This window comes from Lithobates pipiens, unplaced genomic scaffold, assembly GCF_037356315.1.
Source record: "Lithobates pipiens isolate NorthernLeopardFrog02 unplaced genomic scaffold, aLitPip1_a1.2 Scaffold_19, whole genome shotgun sequence".
NCBI lineage: Eukaryota > Metazoa > Chordata > Amphibia > Anura > Ranidae > Lithobates > Lithobates pipiens.
The window spans coordinates 81136182-81157410 of NW_027507764.1; the positions used below are offsets into that span (position 1 = coordinate 81136182).

Below are 21229 nucleotides of genomic sequence, written 5' to 3' on the forward strand. Positions count from 1 at the left end.
CAACAATTTTTCAGAAATAAAAAACTGATAATTGGCATGTGCGTATGTATTCACCCCCTTTGTTATGAAGCCCATAAAAAGCTCTGGTGAAACCAGTTACCTTCAGAAGTCACATAATTAGTGAAATGATGTCCACCTGTGTGCAATCTAAGCATCACATGATCTGTCATAACTTTTTGAAAAGCCCCAGAGGCTGCAACACCTAAGAAAGATACACCACTAACCAAACACTACCATGAAGACCAAGGAACTCTTCAAACAAGTAAGGGACAATGCTGTTGAGAAGTACAAGTCAGGGTTAGGTTATAAAAAAAATATCCAAATCTTTGATGATCCCTAGGAGCACCATCAAATCTATCATAACCAAATGGAAATAACATGGCACAACAGAAAACCTGCCAAGAGACGGCTGCACACCAAAACTCACGGACCAGGCAAAGAGGGCATTAATCAGAGAGGCAGCACAGAGACCTAAGGTAACCCTGGAGGAGCTGCAGAGTCCCACAGCAGAGACTGGAGTATCTGTACATAGGACGACAATAAGCCGTATGCTCAATAGAGTTGGGCTTTATGGCAGAGTGGCCAGAAGAAAGCCATTCCTTTCAGCAAAAAAACAAAATGGCACATTTTGGAGTTTGAGAAAAGACATGTGAGAGACTCCCAAAATGTATGGAGGAAGGTGCTCTGGTCTGATGAGACTAAAATGTAACTTTTTGGCCACCAAAGAAAATGCTATGTCTGGCGCAAACCCAACACATCACATCACCCAAAGAACACCATCCCCACCGTGAAACATCATGGTGGTGGCAGCATCATGCTGTGGGGATGTTTTTCAGCAGTTGGGACTGGGAAACTGGTCAGAGTTGAGGGAAAGATGGATGGTGCTAAATACAGGAATATTTTTTAGCAAAACCTGTACCACTCTGTATGTGATTTGAGGCTGGACGGAGGTTCACCTTCCAGCAGGACAATGACCCCAAACACACTGCTAAAGCAACACTTAAGTGGTTTAAGGGGAAACATGTAAATGTGTTGGAATGGCCTAGTCAAAGCCCAGACCTCAATCCAATAGAAAATCTGTGGTCAGACTTAAAGATTGCTGTTCATAAGCGCAAACCATCCAACTTGAAGGAGCTGGAGCAGTTTTGCCAGGAGGAATGGGCAAAAATCCCAGTGGTAAGATGTGGCAAGCTCAGAGACTTATCCAAAGCGACTTGGAGCTGTGATAGCCGCAAAAGGTGGCTCTACAAAGTATTGACTTTAGGGGGGGGTGAACAGTTATGCACATTGACTTTTTCTGTTATTTTGTCCCATTTGTTGTTTACTTCACAATAAAAAAATCTTCAAAGTTGTGGGCATGTCCTGTAAATTAAATGATGCAAATCCTCAAACAATCCATGTTAATTCCATTGTTCCATGCTGTGAGGCAACAAAGCATGAAAAATGCCATGGGGGGGGGGGGGATACTTTTGCAAGGCACTGTATTGTCTCCCCCCACTGCTGTCAATCACAGCCAGTGAGCCAATAAGAAGACAATAGGGGGGAGGGGCAGGGCAGATTTACAGCTCTATGTTTCTTATGGATGTATAGACCAGGGCAAGGGAGTAAGCATGCACCAGTTCCCCACATAGCAAGCGGCTTGTTATTGGGGCACTGGTCAAGGTGGTGGAGCCAGGAGTGTCGGTGGGGGACCTAAGAAGAAGATACAGTCCATGCGCAGCAGGGCTGAAGAAAAAAGCAACACAAGGAGCCAAAAAGTTCAAGTGCTGAGAATAAGCATACTGATAGGAGGAAAGAACAGAGAGACAGAGAGATGAACTAATCGCTGTGCTGCTTCTCTTTTACTATCCAGTCACAGGTTGGGGTGGGTCCAGGATAATTTGGGCTCACGGTAAAGGGGTTGAATGGTGCTGGACTTTAGACTTTAGACTTGAGACCGCCGGACAATCCCGCCGTGTGTGGGCTCCGGCGGACTTTTTTACCCAAAAGTCTGGCGGACTAAGAAAGTATTTTTGCACTCCAATCTGTCCGCCGGACTCGCATTTCGGCGGACAATCCAGCCGTGTGTGTGCCAGTCCGCCGTACTTTTGAAATGAACGGACTTTTCCCGCCCGGAGAAAAGTCCGCTCATTTTGAGCGCGTCTCCAGGTAGCCAGGGCCAACATAGGAGAAGAACCGAAGAGGGGGATAAGACCCCCGAAGAGGGGGACAAGACCCCCGAAGTCGGAAGAAGAGGGCGGCAGCGGCGAAGAAGAAAGCCGGGCTCCACTAGTGAAAGAGCTAGCAAAAGAGCAGAAGATAGCGGAGGAGTCCGGCGAGAAGACCCCCGGAGCTGTGCAATAAACTATTTTAACCCTTGTGTGTTGTGTTTTTTTTTTTTACTTTTTTTTCACAGGTGAATGGGTAGGGGTGCATTGTACCCCATACTCATTCACATAGGGTGGGGGGCTGGGATCCGAGGGCCCCCTTATTAAAGGGGGCTCACGGATTCCGATAAGCCCCCCACCCGCAGACCCCGACAACCAACTGCCAGGGTTGTCGGGAAGAGGCCCTTGTCCTCATCAACATGGGGAAAAGGTGCTTTGGCACACGGCCTGGTACGGATCAGGGAGGGGGCTCGCTCATCCCCACACCCTTTCCTGGCTGGGTAGCGAGCTCGGATAAGGGTCTGATATGGACCTGGGGGGGGGCCCCCATGCCGATTTTTCAGCGTAGGGATTCCCCTTTAAGTCCATACCAGGTGACGGGGCCAGCGACGCCTCCTTCGTTGGCCCCGGCTACCTGGAGACGTGCTCAAAATGAGCGGACTTTCCTCCGCGTGTGTGGGCGAGTCTGTTCATTTCAAAAGTTCGGCGGATAGTCCTGCGGACTTAGTACGCCGTATTAGTCCGCTGAAAAATTGCCATGTGTGGGCAAGTAGCTTGTTCGGAAAGTCCGGCGGACAGTCCGGCGGAAAGTCCGCCAGACTAAGTCCGCCGGATAGTCTGCTATGTGTCTACGCGGCATAAGGCTTCATGTACACTTCATGAACTACTTTGACAGCCGGTCGTTGGAAACCGCAAAACGCAGCAAAATCGCACTTTTTGCAGCCAGCAGTCAAAACATTTCTATCCTGAATGCGATTCTTCTGCATTCAGGAGAGGGAGGTTAGGGGAGGTTGAACCTCCTCTGACCTTAACAGCGCCTAAATGATCTTAAAAGCCTATACATGGACACATAGGCTTTTGTGAAGTTGCATTTAGGCTTTTATGGAGTTGCATTTAGGAACTTTGGCAAAAAACACCAATAGCTCCTAAACCCATGTTTAGGAGCTGCTAATGCACATTGAGCCTAAACGGTCCTCATCACGGATTATAGGGAAAGGGAAAGGGATAGGGTAGGGCTATGGGAGGGGGGGAATAGGAAAAGAATAAAGGTTGCCATACCAAGTCTGGGTCTTCCTCACTGCCAGAGCTAGACAAAAGGGTAGGAAAGCAGGAAGAAAAATAAAAAAGGGCAGGGGAAGGGAAGGAAGGAAAGGGATTGTTTTCCCTATGTCCATAAAAAAGTGGGTGGTAAATAAATCTCTTTGGTTCTGTACCTTCCAGAATTCTGCCATATTATCATTTTGTCTAGCAGTTATGTTTTCAAAGATCATGACTTGTGAGACCCCATGCCTGAACTCCCATGAAGGAGACAGTCTGGGCTTTCCACACACAAGCGATTACTGTTTCTGAAGTTGGGAAATGTGAGAGACTAGCTTGATTTGGGAGTTGGTACACTCTTCAGGTTTTTTATTTAGAAGGGCTTCATCTTTATGAAAGGACCTGCCTGTGACCATATGGGTCATTTGATAGATCATGATTCAAAACTTTGTCACTCACCAAATGTGTCTAAATAAGCCTTCTGTTTGGCAAATTCTGAAGGACAAAGGGGAGCAAAGGAGATTCTTGAAGGGACTAGATACTAGCAAAGATGTAACCTGCATTTTCTGCCACTGCCAAAACCTGGGCAGAATTTTTGGCTGTGTTGGTCCACATCTGGTTCCCATCCTCTTCCTTCATGCATCCACCCAATTCTCCATTCCATTTGAGAGAGTAAGAAGGAAGAGTACATGTTCTCTGTGTGAGCAAGAGAGTAAACCAGGGTAATGAGGCCCAGGCCTCCTGGTTTGTTCAATAGGGCCCCCTCAAAGGGTGTATGAGAGGATAGGTCAGTCCTGTCACGCATTTGTAATTGCAACAATTGTTTAACTTTGAGATAATGAAAAAACCCAGAGAGTTACATTTATGTTTATCTTTGACAGTCCCAATGGGATAATACCTGAACCCATCAGGAAGTGGGTGGTTAGTTACAAACTGTGATAAAGCCAGGTATTGGATGCTTACAAGTTGGTATAGCCTGAGGGAAATAAAGAATTGCTTAATAATGATAGTAAAGTGGGATGTGGCAAAATAAATTTATGTACAAATCTCAGGCTGGCCAAAATCCTTAGGGAAAGTTTGTTGACAGCACATGTCAAAATGATATGGTCAATCAAGACAGGGAACAAATGTATGCTTCCAATGAGACACACAAGGGGGCCTCCTTGGTGGACTGCCACTGCTCCACTTAGCTGAAATGGGCTGCTTGGTGGTACCTATGGAGAAGGGGGAAGCCTAAGCCTCCCTGGAGTTTGGGTTTGTGTAACATTGATTTAGCCACTCAAGGTAAGGTACCCTTGCAGACATATTGTAAGATTCACCTCTGTATTGCACAAAGTCAATATGACAGAATTGGGATAAGCAAGACTTGGGCATAGTAGAGAAATTTGGATAACAGTGTCATCTTTACTACAGTGATCCTAACAAACCAGGACACACTGTGCTTTTCCAAGGATGTCAGTAACAAAATCTAGAACAATTTAAGATAGTTGGCCTAATAAAGAGTGTCATATGACACAATAAGATTAATGCCTAAATGCGGCAGGGAGGAATGGGCCCAGGAGAAAGTAAAGGCCTGCCTGAGAATATGCACTGTATCAGGGGGCAAGGAGATGTTTAGGGCCTTAGATTTGGTCTCGTTAACACATAGACCAGAAAGTTGGGCAAACTGAGTCAAAACTGTCAAAAGAATATGAACAGAGATCAACAGGTTGGCTATGGTAAGAAGGGCATCATCAGCAAATACCCAAACTTTGTGGTGGTCGCCTACCACTTTGATCCCTTGCACGTTTCTGCATTGGTTAATAGTCTGGCCCAGGGATTCTATTGCAAGAGCAAACAAAAGTGGGTACAGGGGGCAACCCTGTCTCATTGGTCTGTTAAAAGCATTTTTTTCTGATCAAAAAACAGAATATCTAATTTGGGGCTGTGGGGCACTATATTGAACCCTGATTGGGGTAAGAAATCCAGGACCAAGCCCAAAGTATTGAAATGCTAAATGCAGGTAATCACAGCCAAGGGAACCGATGTCCAAAGAGAGACGCATTAGGGGCTTTTCCTTTGGTATACTATGCCCAGTGGAAGGGAAATCCATAGTACTTTAACACCTGCTTGCCTGCCTGGAATGAACCCTACTTGGAATCATATAGACAGTTGACATTAGGAAATTACAGCCAAGGGGAGGCCCTTTCTTAAGTTCATTAAATAGTCTAGTTAGATATGGTGAAAAAGGTCAGTGGATTTTTGGTAATAAGCAGCTGTGAATCCATCAGGGCCTGGTTGTTTTTCTGGGTTTCATCATCTTTACTGCCTGCTGTACTTTTAGTAAGGATTTTCTGCACCTACAGAGGTTCACAAGAGATTTGGAAGTTTAGGGAAAGATCTGCAAAAAAGGGTGTGGCAGAACAGTAATCCATACGTTCTGTACTGCTATATAATAAATAAACAAAGATCCCTGGTGACCTATCTACTCCGGGGAGTAGAGCGACATGGCCCAAAATGGCACCCAGCCAGGAACTGCTCAGGCAAGCACAAAGCCCGCAGACTCTTCACCAGCACACTCCATGGGAGATAGTGAGTACTCACTACAGCTCACTAAGGTTGATTTAGACGATAGCCTCACAAATATGTATGACAAGATTGCAAAAAAATTCCAATCTGAACTGCACAATTCCACACTCTGTCCCTGGAGATTGCTACTCTGGGCAACAGAACTGATTTGCTGGAAACCAAGCATGATGAGTTCAGTCTAGCATATTCTGACCTTAGAAAGGAGCACGAATCTCTTTCTGAATCAGTGCTACAGCTACAAACCCACCTTGAAGACCTGGACAACAGGAACAGGGGTAACAATCTGAGAGTACGTGGGATACCAGAGAGTGTGACAGACCTGCTCCCTGCCATACAAAAGCCGTTTCAGTCGATTCTCCTTGACTCTTTCACCTCAGCCTTTACCTGTGAAAGGATTCACAGAGCTTTAAGCCCTAAACCTCCTCCTGAAAAATGCCAGAGAGATATTATGCTGTGCCTTAAGGATTTTCTAATCAAAGACGAGATCCTGAGAACTTCATGCAATACCCCACATATTCAGCTAGATGGCACTCCTGTTCAAAAATATCCAGACCTCTCCCCTACCACCCTGGATAAACACAGAAAGATGAAGGAAATAACCACCATGCTCCAAGTGGCTAGAATCCAGTATCGCTGGGGATTTCCCTTCAAATTGCAAGTCCCTCACAATGGCACCACCTACACCAGGGATATGCAATTAGCGGACCTCCAGCTGTTGCAAAACTACAAGTCCCATCATGCCTCTGCCTCTGGGTGTCATGCTTGTGGCTGTCAGAGTCTTGCTATGCCTCAGAGGAATTGTAGTTCTGCAATAGCTGGAGGTCCGCTAATTGCATACCCCTGACCTACACGGTTACTTCAATTCCGGAAGGAAAAGATCTTTTGGTAAAGTTGGCCCTCATCAACACTGCAGATCATCCAAGGATGCCATCCACTCGACGTCCCTCTGCTCTATGGGCTACACCCTCCTCCAGGAGAGATCGCCGCAGTCAACATTAACAATGGCCTTTTGTTACATTCCCTGTAACAACACAGTCATTCACAAACTCATTGCAACTGACATGCTCAGTTGATATTTGTTCACCTCCGAACTGTCCTGAAGTTCTGTCATGCCCCTTTGATTGTCCCCCTACTCTAATTCTGTTGGTACCTTATATTTGTTACCCTAAAATTGGATCGCCTGGGGCAGACCCCTTCCAGGTACCGGTTATCTAATACTCTTACGACTACCCAGACTGACTGTTCCACTTTATTAGTAGTATTTGATCTTTTGGTCCGTGTTAAAAAAGTATCTTTGGTCAGGAAGGTGACTACTCCCCTGACCCTTTTTGATAATATGCTGCTAAGATTTGACGTTCTACATTATGTTTATTTTTGTTTTTGTCAGGTTACTATGCAATTTTGTTCTGCTCTTTTTTGCCTCACTCTTATTCTTATACCTATTCCTCTGACTCCTGTGCTACAGTATTTGAAAAACATGATAGCCAACACTGTACTTGCATTGGACGCCTACTATTGCTGTTTATGGTTAGCATAGGGTTTGGCCGCAAGGACCCTGCGCACACCTCACGGTTTAGACTCCATTCTATCCTTTTGTATACTACATTATTCTAAAATGGGTCTCCCATAACCTTAAACGTTTTAACTCACCGCACAAACGTAGAAAAGCCTTTCGTTTCTATAAATTACTGGGTGTGGATGTTCTTCTGCTTCAGGAGACACATTTCTACACGCACATCATACTTAGATAAAGCTTTTCAGCAATGTTACTTCACCACTTACGAGTCCAAATCATGGGGTATAGCCATACTCATTAGAAACTCGTTACAAACTCAGTTATGTTTGATGTACAAAAAAACCTATAGAGACCCTGGTAGTCTCTTTGTAATTGTTAAAGGCTCAATACAGGGCAAGGGAATCACTATGGCTTCTGTATACCCCGAATGAGTCCCAGGCCTCTTTCTTCAAAACTTTTTTTCAGACATTAGATAATGATCACTCACCATACCTGTTGGTGGGCGGTGACTTTAACCTGATAGCTCACTCTGGCTTGGAAAGACGTTGCTCGGTGACAAAGTCTAATGCCTTTCCAAAGTCACTCCAACACCTACTTAGGTCACATCAATTGCTAGACACCTGGAGAGCGCATAATGTAGGGGCCCAAGAATATACCTTCTACTCACATCCCCATGACAGCTATTCTCGGTTAGACTATATTTACTGCTCCCCTGTCTTAGTTGTGAACTCAACCTCAGCCAAAATTCACGCTTGCCCTTGGTCAGACCATCAGATAGTGTCTTGCCACTTTTCCCACATTGGCCTTTTTCCGGATCTAGGAGCCTGGCGTCTTAATGACTCCCTATTTACAGAACCCGTAGTGCTTACCCAAATATCAGACCACATCACAGAGTACTTCACTCATAAAGATGTGGAAGGAATCTCTTCTGCATCCTTGTGGGCAGCCCACAAGGCAGTGTTGAGGGTCCATCTCATGGCAATAGCTGCCATGGCAAAAATTGCATGACATACGTTACGCTGGAATTAGATAGGCTTTATCATCAGCATAGCCGGAGCCCAACTCAAGATTTACTGTGTCTAATCAACCAAAAAAGAGGTGGATACTTTGCTCTCAGAGCAAACAGAAAAGTCCCTTTGATGGTTCAGATCCCGTTTCCTCTTGCACAGCAATTCTGCTTTGGCTATGTTTGCGAGAAAGCTAAAACAATCAATGCAACGGTCACATTCCTATAAACTCCAAGGCTCTGATAATAATATCACTTCCCACCCGAAAGAGGTTTTGAAAATATTCTCTTCATCCTATCAAAAGCTTCTTGCTGGCCCGACAGCCATTGCGGGCTCTACCCCCCAGTCCTGGCTTGATACCCTCCTATTGCCAGTGCTCACAGATGAATAACTACAATCTCTAAACGCACCTTGCACAGAAGAGGAGATAACCTCCATGATCTCCTCCCTAAAACCCTCTAAAGCTCCGGGCCCTGACGGCTATACAGCACTGTATTATAAAAAATTCAAGACTACTAATCATTTGAAAACTTATGTCACAATGAGTCTAGAAATAGAGGGACCATTTCTACCCTTTATCGTTGCCTCAATGACCATCACACCATGGCGAAGTCTTCAGAAAAGCTGAGCTGGGAGACCCAAATGGGCCAAGAGCACTCTGCAGAAGCTTGGCTTGATATCGTGTCCAACATGCATAAATGCACACGTTCAATTGCCATCAAAGAGACCGTAGTTAAACTCCACATCCGATGGTACTACACCCCTGTTAAAATACATAGAATCTATCCTTCATATTCTGGAGCTGTACAGCCTTACGGTCTCTATGGTAACAAACCTCTATGATAGTGTTACAGATAACAGGTACACCTATCACATTGACTTATCAGATGTGTATCCTGTCTGCAGATCTCCCGGAGGTCCCACCCCCTTGTCAAAAATTGACTCACATGCTATTTAGTGCTATTCATTGGGCTATAGCTCTTAACTGGTGATCCCTGTCAGTCCCATGGTCCCAGGTGCTTCTCCGAATGGAGTCCATTAAACTAATGGAGGGGATATACCATACTCTTATGGACTCCATGCAGATTTTTAACCACAAGTGGGACTCATGGCCTGCCTATTGGGTAACCAGTAAGGTCAGGAAACCCTTTTATCTTGCTCCGCCAACCATGTGATATCTGCCTGCGGAAATTGAGCCATATGTCAGTAACTCCACCCGCCACATGAATAAAATTGCACAGTCTTCAATATGATGCCAAACCACCCTGTTTATGCATATATGGTATTGTCTTGTTATATACACTCTATTATTTCTGATCTTTATTTTGATAAAGTTATGTTTCTTTTATTGCAGTACTAAGTAGAGAGGTACTTACTTAAAGAGGAAGTAAACCCTGATGGGTTTACTTCCTCTTTTTTTCCCTGCAAAGGTAAAGCATAATGGACTACTATGCATCGCATAGTAGCTCATTATGTGTCACTTACCTGACACAGGAGCCAGCGAAGTCGCCGCTGATCCCTGTAGTCCGCCGCGTCCATCTTGCTGGTGGCGTCTCGCAGCTCCGACCAATGACAGCGGCGAAGCCGCGATGACGTCACTCCCGCGCATGCGCACGGGAGTCGCGCCTCGCAGCTCCGCCGCTGTCATACGGCGAGGCCGCGATGACGTCACTCCCGCGCATGCGCACGGGAGTCGACAAATTTGGCAAATCCATTCTTGGACTTGCCGCATTTAGTGCGCATGCGCGCCGCTGTCTACGGCGCATGCGCCGTAGACAGCGGTGCCCATTTTCGGGCAAATATCTCCTAAACCATATAGGTTTAGGAGATATTACTTGGACCTACAGGTAAGCCTTAATCTAGGCTTACCTGTAGGTCAAAGTTGTTTGGAAGGGTTTACTTCCATTTTAATAACCTGTTTCTCATCCTCTGTATGGAACACATTTTTTCCTTAGGCCTCTTTCACACGGTTCAGGTCCACCTGTCAGTTTTTTAGGAGGACCTGAAGGGATGCTCCATAGACCTCTATGGAGTGACGGATGTCAGCTGTGACATGTCCACTGACATCCGACCCACTCCGATACGAAAAAGTGTGATGGAGGAAAACCCTCTTTTTCCATCCGTCTGCGGATCGGATGAAAACGGACAGGCGGTCCGAAATCATCTTATTCCCCCATAGGGGAGAGCAGACTCTCTGACATGTCTGTCACTGCACAGAGTGCAGAGACGGACTTGTCATCCGCCGGCTCAGCGGTGATCAACGGAGGGATCCCCGCTGAGAAAGCAGAGTACTAAAAACAGACAGCCCTGTGTGAAAGGGGCCTTATATGTACAGTACTCTCTATGCTTGTGTTCATTTCTGTCATTACTCTTTTTACCACAATAAAAACATTTGTAAACAAAAAATATGTCCGACTTGTCACCTTTTTACATAGAATCGATATTGGGTCCATCTTATTTATTGGTCTGCTAAGTGGGAAAGCAAAGGCTTGATTCAGTTTTCAGGTGAGTCAGCCTTACTCAATGAGCAGGACTCGGTTCTGCTTGAAAGGCCTCGGATGCATGAAGGAAGTTACCCTTGTTTAACCTGGGCCTCTCCATTATTTTTATTTTTTGCTGAGAGGCTAATTGGGTGAATGGTTGCTTTGTGTCCACTGTGGAAACCATAGCAGGGTCAATTAACAGTGTCCCACAAGGACCAGGTCCTCTGGACAACTTTAGCTTTATACAAAAGTCCTAGAACTTTCCTGCTTATTCCCGTCCTCAAAAATACAACTGTAAAAACATACTGATACAAATTGAAATTGGGGAGCTCCTGAAATTATCAACAACTTCAATACCGGGCACGCTCCCCCCTTCCTGCCCAAGTAAAATTTCAGCTTTCAGCGCTGTAGCTTTTTTAATGATAATTTTGCGGTGATGCTACACTGTACCCAAACAAAATTTTTATCATTTTGTTCCCACAAATAGAATTTTCTTTTGGTGGTATTTGATCACCTCTGGGGTTTTTTGTTTTTGCTAAACAAAATAAAAAAATGACTGAAAAGTTTTTAAAAAATTTTTTTTCTTTGTTTCTGTTATAAAATTTTGTAAATAAGCAAGTTTTCTCCTTCACTGATGGGCACTGATGAGGCTGCACTGATAAGGATAAGGTGGAACTGATAGGAACTAATATGCAGCACTGATGGGTACTTATGGGTTGCACTGGTGGGCATCACTGATAAGGAGGCACTGGCAGGCATTACTGATATACACTGATTGGCATCATTTGTGGGCACAGATTGGAATCCTTGGTGGCCATGGGTGGCATACATGGTGGTAATCAGTGGTGGGCATCCATAGTGGTCCTGGTGGCATCCCTGGTGGTCATATGTGGGCATCCTCAGGGGGGCTGTGCTGATAATCAGCGCAGACCCCCCCTGTCAGGAGAGCAGCCAATCGGCTCTCCTCTAGTCGCATCTGTCATACGCGATAGAGGAAAACCCAATACACAGCTCTTCCTGTTTACACAGTGTCAGCTTTAATTGGACTGACACACCACACCATGTGGATAACGGAACCACCGCTTGGCCGTCATTTTGCTATAGGCCAGGCGAGAAGCGGTTAAAGAAACAGTTCTAAATATGAAAAGCATGTATATTCTTGTTTTGATATGTGCATTTCTTCCTGACTTTTAAGGAATGCAGCATAAAATTATGCCTATGTACAGGAGATGCCTGTATTGCCGCATACACACGATTGGACTATCCAACGGACTTAGTCCGGCAAACCAGAGTCTGCCAGAAATTACGACCGTGTGTGGGCTCCAGCGGACTTTTTCTTCCCAAAAGTCCAGCAGACTTTGAAAGAAGACTTAACTCAAAATTGTCCGCCGGCTTTTTCGTCTGTGTGCTAGTCCGCCGGACTTTTCAAATGAACGGACTTGCCCACATACGGACTAAATTCTATTAATTTTGAACGTGACTTCAGGTAGGACGGGACTAGAGAAGGAAGTCAATGTCGCCGCCTCCATCAGCGAGATTGACACGTTACAAGCCCCGTTGCCTGGTATGGGTTTTAAGGGTAACCCCTGTGCTGAAAAACGGTGTGGGGGTCCCCCCAGAATCCATACCAGACCCTTATCCGAGCACGCAGCCCAGCCGGTCAAGAAAGAGGGAGGGGACGAGCGAGCGCCCCCCCCCCCCTGAACCGTACCAGGCCGCGTGCCCTCAACATGGGGGGTTGGTGCTTTGGAGAAGGGGCAAAGGCCACCCCAAAGCACCTTGTCCCTATGTTGATGAAGACAAGGGCCTCTTCTCGACAACCCTGGCCATTGATTGTAGGGGTCAGCATCCCCCGGGACTGTGACATCATAAGGGACGGGGTGACCATGTGACATCACCCGGTGACCCCGCCCCTTATGCCTATATAAGTCGCCGTGCAACGTGTCCCCAGAATTACAGCGGGAGAGACCGTTGTGTCAACATCGGAAGAAAAGAAGAAGGAAGAAGAAGACGGCGACAGCGAAGGAGAAAGCTGGGCTCCTCCGCTAGCAAAAGAGCAGCAAAAGAGCAGAAGATAGTGGAGGAGCACGGCGAGAAGACACCCGAAGTCGGAAGAAGACCCCCGGAGCTGCCCAATAAACTACTTTAAAAACCTGTGTTGTGTGTTTTTTTATTTACACTTTTTCCCTCCAGGTGAATGGGTAAGTGTACGATAAACCCCATACTCATTCACATAGGGTGGGGGGCCGGGATCTGGGGGCCCCCTTATTAAATGGGGCTCCCAGATTTCGATAAGCCCCCCGCCCACAGACCCCGAAAACCAACAGCCAGGGTTGTCGGGAAGAGGCCCTTGTCCTCATCAACATGGTGAGACAAGGTGCTTTGGGGTAGGGGGCCTCAGGGCACTCACCCCCCCCCCATGTTGAGGGCGCGTGGCCTGGTACGGTACGGGGGGTACTCACTTATCCCCACCCCCTTTCCTGACCGGCCAGGCTGCATGCTCGGATAAGAGTCTGGTATGGACTTTGGGGGGACCCCCACGGCATTTTTTTGGCATTGGGGTTACCCTTAAAACCCATACCAGGAGACAGGGCTCGCAAGGTGTCAATCTCGCCGATGGAGGCGGCGACATTGACTTCCTTCTCTTGTCCCGTCGTACCTGAAATCAAGTTCAAAATGAACGGACTTTAGTCCATGTGTGGGCTAGTCCGTTCATTTGTAAAGTCCGGCGGACCTGTGCCAAAAGTCCGGCGGACTTTTGGCGCAGTTTGTGTGTGGGCAAGTTCGCTCGTTAGGAAAGTCCGGCAGATTGTCCACCGAACTAAGTCCGCCGGATAGTCCGATCGTGTGTATGCGGCATAATAAAGACCGGTCACTCCTTGCCTTGTGCGGAATGACCGGTCTAATCTCTGCCCTCTTCTGTAGTTTTCTACAGCCAGCTTGGTCACTCCCACAACTCTGCTTTCTGCACATTTTATGTGCAGCCCAATTATATTGTCACTGCTACTTTTACAGGGTAATAACTGGGTTCACAAAGGTATTTGGTGCACACAAAGTGAATTTATATCCCTTGTGGCTACTGAAGAAGATATTTACATTTTTTAATGCAGGATTTATATAAAACCAACACTTTGCGTAGAGGGCCCTGTTCATAAGAGCTTACAATCTAAAGGTTTTTTTTGTTGGAGTTCCACTTTGAATCTCAATTTCCCCCTTCCTCCCCCAGTAAGCTTCTATTTATTTTTTATAATGACCTTTTCTTCAGGTATAAAAGGTATCCTTCCTCTTCACCTCTCCAACAATCCATAAAGTGGTAATAAACTCTGTTCCAGCACTTGTACCTACAGGTAAGCCTATAATAAGGCTTACCTGTAGGTACTGTGAATATATCTTTTAAACTTCCACAGTTTAGAAGATATTCAGAGTGCGTGCAGCTGATGACATCACTGGCGCATGTGCTCTGAAGGTCCGATCTACAGTGCCGGCCTTCAGAGCCTGTGCCGTAAACCAGTGGTCATCAACCCTGTCCTCAGGGCCCACTAACAGGCCAGGTTTGCAAGATAACTGAAATACAGTATAATACAATAAGGAATAACTGAAATACAGTATAAGGGATAAGTGATATCATTTGCTGCTCAGTGATTGCAGTATTCTAGTCTGCATCTCCCCAAGGTAATACATAAAACCTGGCCTGTTGGTGGTCCCTGAGGACAGGGTCCTCAAAAGGAACCCAAAAAGGAAGACCGGGGAAACATGTCACACTAGCACATTATGACATTGCCTTGCAAGGAATTTAGGAATTTTTTATTTTATGTTTTTAAACACCTGAGGTTTACTACCGCTTTGATACTGTAGAATGTCAAAGGATGTCAGCACTGTTCTCTACGTTATTGTACTGTAAGTGCAGGGCATCATGGTGTCGTCGTCCCTCCACAAGGAGCAGGCCCATGAGGCTCTGCACGCACACAAAGTGGGTTGAATGGTACTGGCTGTGCAACCTCGTACAGTGGTGAGTCTATTAGGGACAGCGCAAAACAGGAGGTGACCATTGCAGCGAGAGCTGCTTTTTTATTTTTACAATTGCTTGCTACCTTCAAAAAAATAGAATTGGGCAACGCATTTGTATCCTGTTAGTGCAATTAAAGAGCAGTTAATATGCAGTTCTGCACCCAATTCCCTTTTTTTGTGGTTCAGATCTACATAAATTCGGTGTGCTAGTGAGGGATAGTAGGAGGACTGCCCATAAAACAGGTAACTAAACACAGCTCGAATACTTGTATGAGAACTGTCTTAAATGCCAAAATATCTATGAATTGATACATCATCAGGTCCTGCACTTCAACCACAGACAGGCAACACAGACAGGTCCAGGACTGTGTACAGCAGCAGCCTCCTATCGCTGACCTTTCCTCTCCCAGTCTGGGTCCTGCTGTGCAGAAGATTACAAAAAGCTGCTAAAAATACAAACTTTGGCATTTATGCCAGATGCCTTTAACCACTTCAATACAGGGTACTTTTGCACCTTCCTGCCCAGGCCGATTTTCAACTTTCAGTGCTATCACTTTTTAAATGACAATTGCACGGTCATGCCACACTGTACCCACATACATTTTTATCATTTTGTTCCCACAAATAGAGCTTTCTTTTGGTGGTATTTGATCACCTCTGCAGTTTTTATTTTTTGCTAAACGAATAACAAAAGACCGAAAATTTTGAAAAAAAATAAGTTTTTCTTTGTTTTTGTTATAAAATTTTGTAAATTAGTAAGTTTTCTCCTTCACTGATGGGCACTGATAAGCTGCACTGATAAGGCAGTACTGATGAAGTGGCACTGATAGGGAGCACTGTTGGTAACTCATAGGTGGCACTGGTGGGCACTGATAGGCTGCACTGATGGGTACTTATGGGTGGCACTGATAGACGGCACTGCTGGGCACTAATAGGAAGCACTGATGGGCATTGATGGGCACTGATGGCTGGCAGTGATAGATTTAACTGATAGGCATCACTGGTGGCACTGACACTGGCAGGCATTTTTTTGGCACTGATTGGCAGCTGCCTGGTCACTGATTGGCACTTCCCTGGTGGTCTAGGGTGGCATACCTGATGGTCCAGTGTGATGGTCATCCCTGGTGGTCCTGGCGGCATCCTGTGGTCCTGAGTGGGCATCTGAGGGGGGCTGCGCTGATAAACAATCAACACAGACCCCCCCCGTCAGGAGAGCAGCCGATCACCTCTCCTCTACGTGCGTCTTCCTGTTTATGACGTGATCAGCCGTGATTGGATCTCGTGGTAAAGAGTCTCTGTCAGAGACTGTTTACCTAGATCGGAGTTGTGATGTGTCAGACTGACGCGCCGCAACAACAATCTCCTGCGATGTGCGCCCCCGGTGGCTTGCAGTGGCTTGATATTCTGGAAGACGTCATATCGCATCCGGTCAGGATATCACAACCACTTTGCCGATGTCATTTTGCTATATGGCGGGCAGCAAGTGGTTAAATTAAATTGCAATATTTTTAATAAATACATATACTTTTAGCATTACTCAAATATTTGTCAGCAGTTCAGCTACACTTTATAAACAAATGTCAAAGCAGATGCACATGGAAACCATGTTTTTTTTTTTTTTTTTAAAAGAAAACATTGTAGATTTTAAGCATTACAATGTATACATTTCATGTGGCAATTTTAGATGTCAGATTACACTCTCTGGAGTTTACTTTGCACATTGTAGTAGTTTCAACTGTTCACCACATGAGGGGGCAATTGTATAAGCCACGATTATAGACGACCTTGTGAACCATTCATGATAGTGCATGCTTATTTTAGGGTCGAATTCAGGCAAAAATTCAGCTCCGATTCGTCCCTGAGAACAGGGACTCACCGGACCCCTGCTGTGAGCCACATGTGGCTTAGATGTGAACCCAGCCGCAGTGACAGGACTATACTAATTTTCATTACAAAGTAAAAGACAAGTAAAATTATTCAAGATCTTTTGTGATAATATGAAAGACAGAAGAAAAGCTCTAAAATGTTTAAAGCTATTATCACTTAGCCATCAACTGCATCTAAAATTATATTTTAGTTATTAAAAAATGATATGTTGCAGAGTTTAATTCCAGCATGGATTCCTTCTTTGGGAAAAATGTATCAGTTGTGTATATGAGGCAGTTACAGACTTGTGTGAAAAGAGCGCAAACAGGAACATTTCTCGTTGCTCATTATGACCAATCAGTTTAACAGTCATCTCTGTACATCACAGAACAGAAAATTAAACAAGCATTCTGATTGGCTGCTGTGACTAACAGTAAACCTACTTGTTAGTGTACTATAGTATTGTATTCAAATATACGGCCCATTCACACTGTGCAGTGGGTTAAAGCAAGGAGTTACTGTGCCATACGGCACACTGCAGCCTGTTTTTGTGGATGGACTAGCAGCGTACCTATGGAAAGTCAGACGTGATCCTTTTCTTTTTAAGGCTAAGTTCACACTGCTGTGATCAGATTTTGCTCTGACTTTCAGTATGATTATGTGATAAAACTTGGATATTACATGGATGGGGTTTGCATATTCTATAGGGCTGAAATCGCACCAAAGTAGCACAGGTCCCTTTTCCAAAATCGCATTGCACTGCATTGATGTGAACACACACCACTGAAAACAATGGGGTTGACTTACTAAAGGCAAATAGACCATGCACTTTGCAAAATGCACTAGCAACAGAGCTTAGTAAATTAGCAGAAGCTCTACTGACTACTCCATCATCCAATAATGTGTTAGCAAAAATGCTGTTTTTTTTTTATTTATTTTTTTCCTTGCATGTGATTGGGTAGTTTTTGCAAAGTGAAGCTTTACCTCAATCACTAAGCTCTGGAGCAATTGCACCTGCAGAGTGCAACGGCACTTTGCATAGCGCACAGTCTATTTGCCTTTAGTAAATAAACCCCAATGTGTTTTCCATTTTCATGTGATTCTATGCAGTTGAAGTCGCATCTGAAATCCCACTAGTGTGAACCAGGCCTAGCAGTGCAATACAACGCACAACATGTAATCGCTTTCTTATCAAAAACAGTAGGACTTGATGGCAATCGGGAAGTCAAAAGAAAATATCCAACTACAGGGTAATATCCATTTTAATAGTACAGTCGTTTTAAACTTTTTTTTTTATTCTTAAAGGGGTTGTAAAGGTAAACTTTTTTTCATCTTAATGCATTCTATGCATTAAGGTAAAAAAAAAACATTTGACAGTGCCCCCCCCCCCCCACCTCGTTTTACTTACCTGACCCATTGAAAGTCTTGCGCTCGCCTCCGACATCCTCTTCGCCACTCAGCCTGGCCGTTGATTGGCTGGAGAGGATGGATTGAAAGCAGTGCAGCCATTGGCTTGCACTGCTGTCAATCACATCCAATGATGTGGGGTGGTGGGAGGCGGGGCAGAGTGATACAGTGAGCGGCTATAGCCGCCGGCTGTATCACGGGAGCGCGCCCGCAAGTGCTTCTCACCATGTGAAGGAGCTTGCATGAACATGAGAAGTACTTGAGGGGGGAAGCCGAGACAGCCGCCGAGGGACCCCAGAAGACCAGGTTCGGGGCCACTCTGTGCAAAGCGAGCTGCACAGTGGAGGTAAGTATAACATGTTTGTTATTTAAAAAAAATTCCCTTTACAATCCCTTTAACTTGCTTACTTCTTGGCAGCCCATCTCTATTTCTTCCATTGCCTCACCTCTCCAAAAATCGAAATGGGGGCATGGCTAAAAGCAGCACACTAAGCTTGCTGTGCCAAACCATATTTAATGAGCTGAAAGCCCTTGACATCTCTACTGGTCAGGACTGGAGTGCAGCAGAATGTGACATGCAGCATGCGTGTGCGTCCTTTTCTGCTCCACTTCCTCCCTCTTCATTCCTCTCCATCCTAATCTCTTCTATCAACAACCTAACAAACAACATCATTGGTTGCTAAGATGCAGGCAGCTAGGGCATACAGTGTAATTTGTTTTAATAGCGTGAGTGTCCTGGCTGCACGGCATCATTGACTGCCAGGATGAAGGCAGCTAGACCACAAAGTACGATGCGTTTCCATGGGATGGCCGCCAGTACCATAACAACCAATGGTGCTGTGCAACCAGAACACTTGGTTGGAACCACATGACGCTATGCCTAGCATACCCCTAAATATCTTGCCACACACCTGGAGACACTATTGCATTCCATTCTACTGTGCACACACAGGATATGTATAAGCTTGTACATTAAGAGTGTGATTATTGGAAAGGATCTCTGCTTGTTGGACTGCTTAGCTAATACCTAAACAAATGATAAAAAGGCCTATTCAATAAATAAACCCACATAGGTACATATATACACACACACATTATATAATCTTATCTATCTATCTATCTATCTATCTATCTATCTATCTATCTATCTATATATATATATATATATATATATATATATATATATATACACACACACACATATACAGTATATATATATATATATACACACACATGCACGCATACACCCACACACCTGTTTAGGCTCTTCATTTTCCACCAGCTGTAATATTTGTGCTTCCAGCGACTGAATAAGCAGATCTTTCTCATCAAGCTTTCTTCGCAATGTTTGGATTTTTGCAGAATCTGCTTCATGCATTTCATGGCCTTTCTGACTTCCCGAGACTCCTTTATAATAATTCTGTTGAGAAATGTATCTCATAAAGAAAATGACTAGGATTACCAGTTTTATTCTGTTCCACAGCCACTATATTCCAACCACAGATTTGAAACACAAGCACAAGAACATGAGGGGGGTGAGGTGGGCCTAATGCTGGCCATACACTATATGAAAAATCGGGCAAACCCAATTTAAAAAAACGAACATTTAGCCGCGAGCACAAACGATAAATCGTTCAGTGGACATAAATACATTTTCTGTTTGTTTTTTTACATTTACCTAGTGCAGACAGGTCGGACGGGAAACACATTAACCTTTCAATTTATCGTTTGTTCGACAGAAAATTTCCAAACTTGTCCTTCGTTTTTTCGGCTCAAAAATGTCCAAACAATTATCGATTTTGTGCCCATTAACTGGCCGAAAAAAACAAACGAACGGTCTAATGAACTATTTTCCGCCGATTTTTCGTATAGTGTATGGCCAGCATTAGCCTGGGCACTGACTTTCTGAAAGTCCTTATTTAGGAAAAATAGACACACTTGTGGGTGTCACTGGGAATAGCTAGTATGAATTAGACAACGGTGTTCCCAGAATTCATTACTGCATGACAGTTCTGGGCAGTGACGTGCAAGTCAGCAGGGGAGGCGGATATTCACATATCCAAAAGTGTGTGAGTCTCTGTAGTGGCTGGGGAGCAGTGAAGGAGCATGTAAAATGGATGTTCAGCAATTTAAAAAGAACAAAAAAAATTCAGCATCTGAAGGCATCAGGAGCTGCTACCCACTGTGATGCACTGCAGATCGCTTTTCAGAGGGCAGTAAGCTTACTGACTGTCTAAAAAGCCTTCTGGTAAGTGGGGGCTGCAGTATGTTCCATGACTCTCCCTAAACATGGGTGTAATATGAAACATTGGGCATAAAGGTGGAATTAGACTATAAATATAAAAATAACGTGCTCATGTTGAGAATTTTGTCGAATTTGTTACTGTAATGCACATTTCTTAATAAAAAGGTGTTAAAAAAAATAATATAAATATATATATTATAACTGTGAAAGTTTTACTAAAAGTAACTAAAACTTTGTTTGACTAAAACTGTGAAAGTATGTACATTATATAATAATATATAAATGACTAAAACTGTGAAAGCAAATAAAATATATCAATAACCTTTTTTTATGTCTAGCAGATGTAAAGCGAAAACCAGCTTACCGGGCCATCGATGAATAACTAACAATAATGATTACCGGTATTTCATAGTACAAGAATTGAAAAAATGGTGGTGAAGCTAACTTGTAAAGTAACACCGGCAATCTTCTATATTACACACTGTACATATGCTCACCTCATAGCTTGATCTCATTACAGCAAGAGCGTCCGCCAGCTGTTGCTGGAAACTTTTTCTAATGGTGAACAGTTTCTGTAAAGAAACAAAATGGAAATCACAGGTTAAATTGTAATAAATATTAGGATTTTAAGTTTAGCTATAAAAAATAAAAATCTTGGAGTACATCAGAGGACACAGGGTACTTCACATTCATGACTACATGGGTTAAAGTGGTTATAAAGGCTG

At 44.5% G+C, this 21229-nt stretch overlaps 1 protein-coding gene across 1 annotated transcript in view; it reads right to left on the reverse strand.

Moving 5' to 3' along the window:
* CUNH10orf67 (chromosome unknown C10orf67 homolog) overlaps positions 1-21229 on the reverse strand; it is a 197882-nt gene that overhangs the window by 161873 nt on the left and 14780 nt on the right. The window contains exons 4-5 of the mRNA XM_077490965.1: positions 21002-21076; positions 19515-19679 (exon numbers count right to left, since the gene is read on the reverse strand). Coding sequence (XP_077347091.1) covers positions 19515-19679; positions 21002-21076 — 240 coding nt within the window. The remainder of the gene's footprint in view (positions 1-19514; positions 19680-21001; positions 21077-21229) is intronic.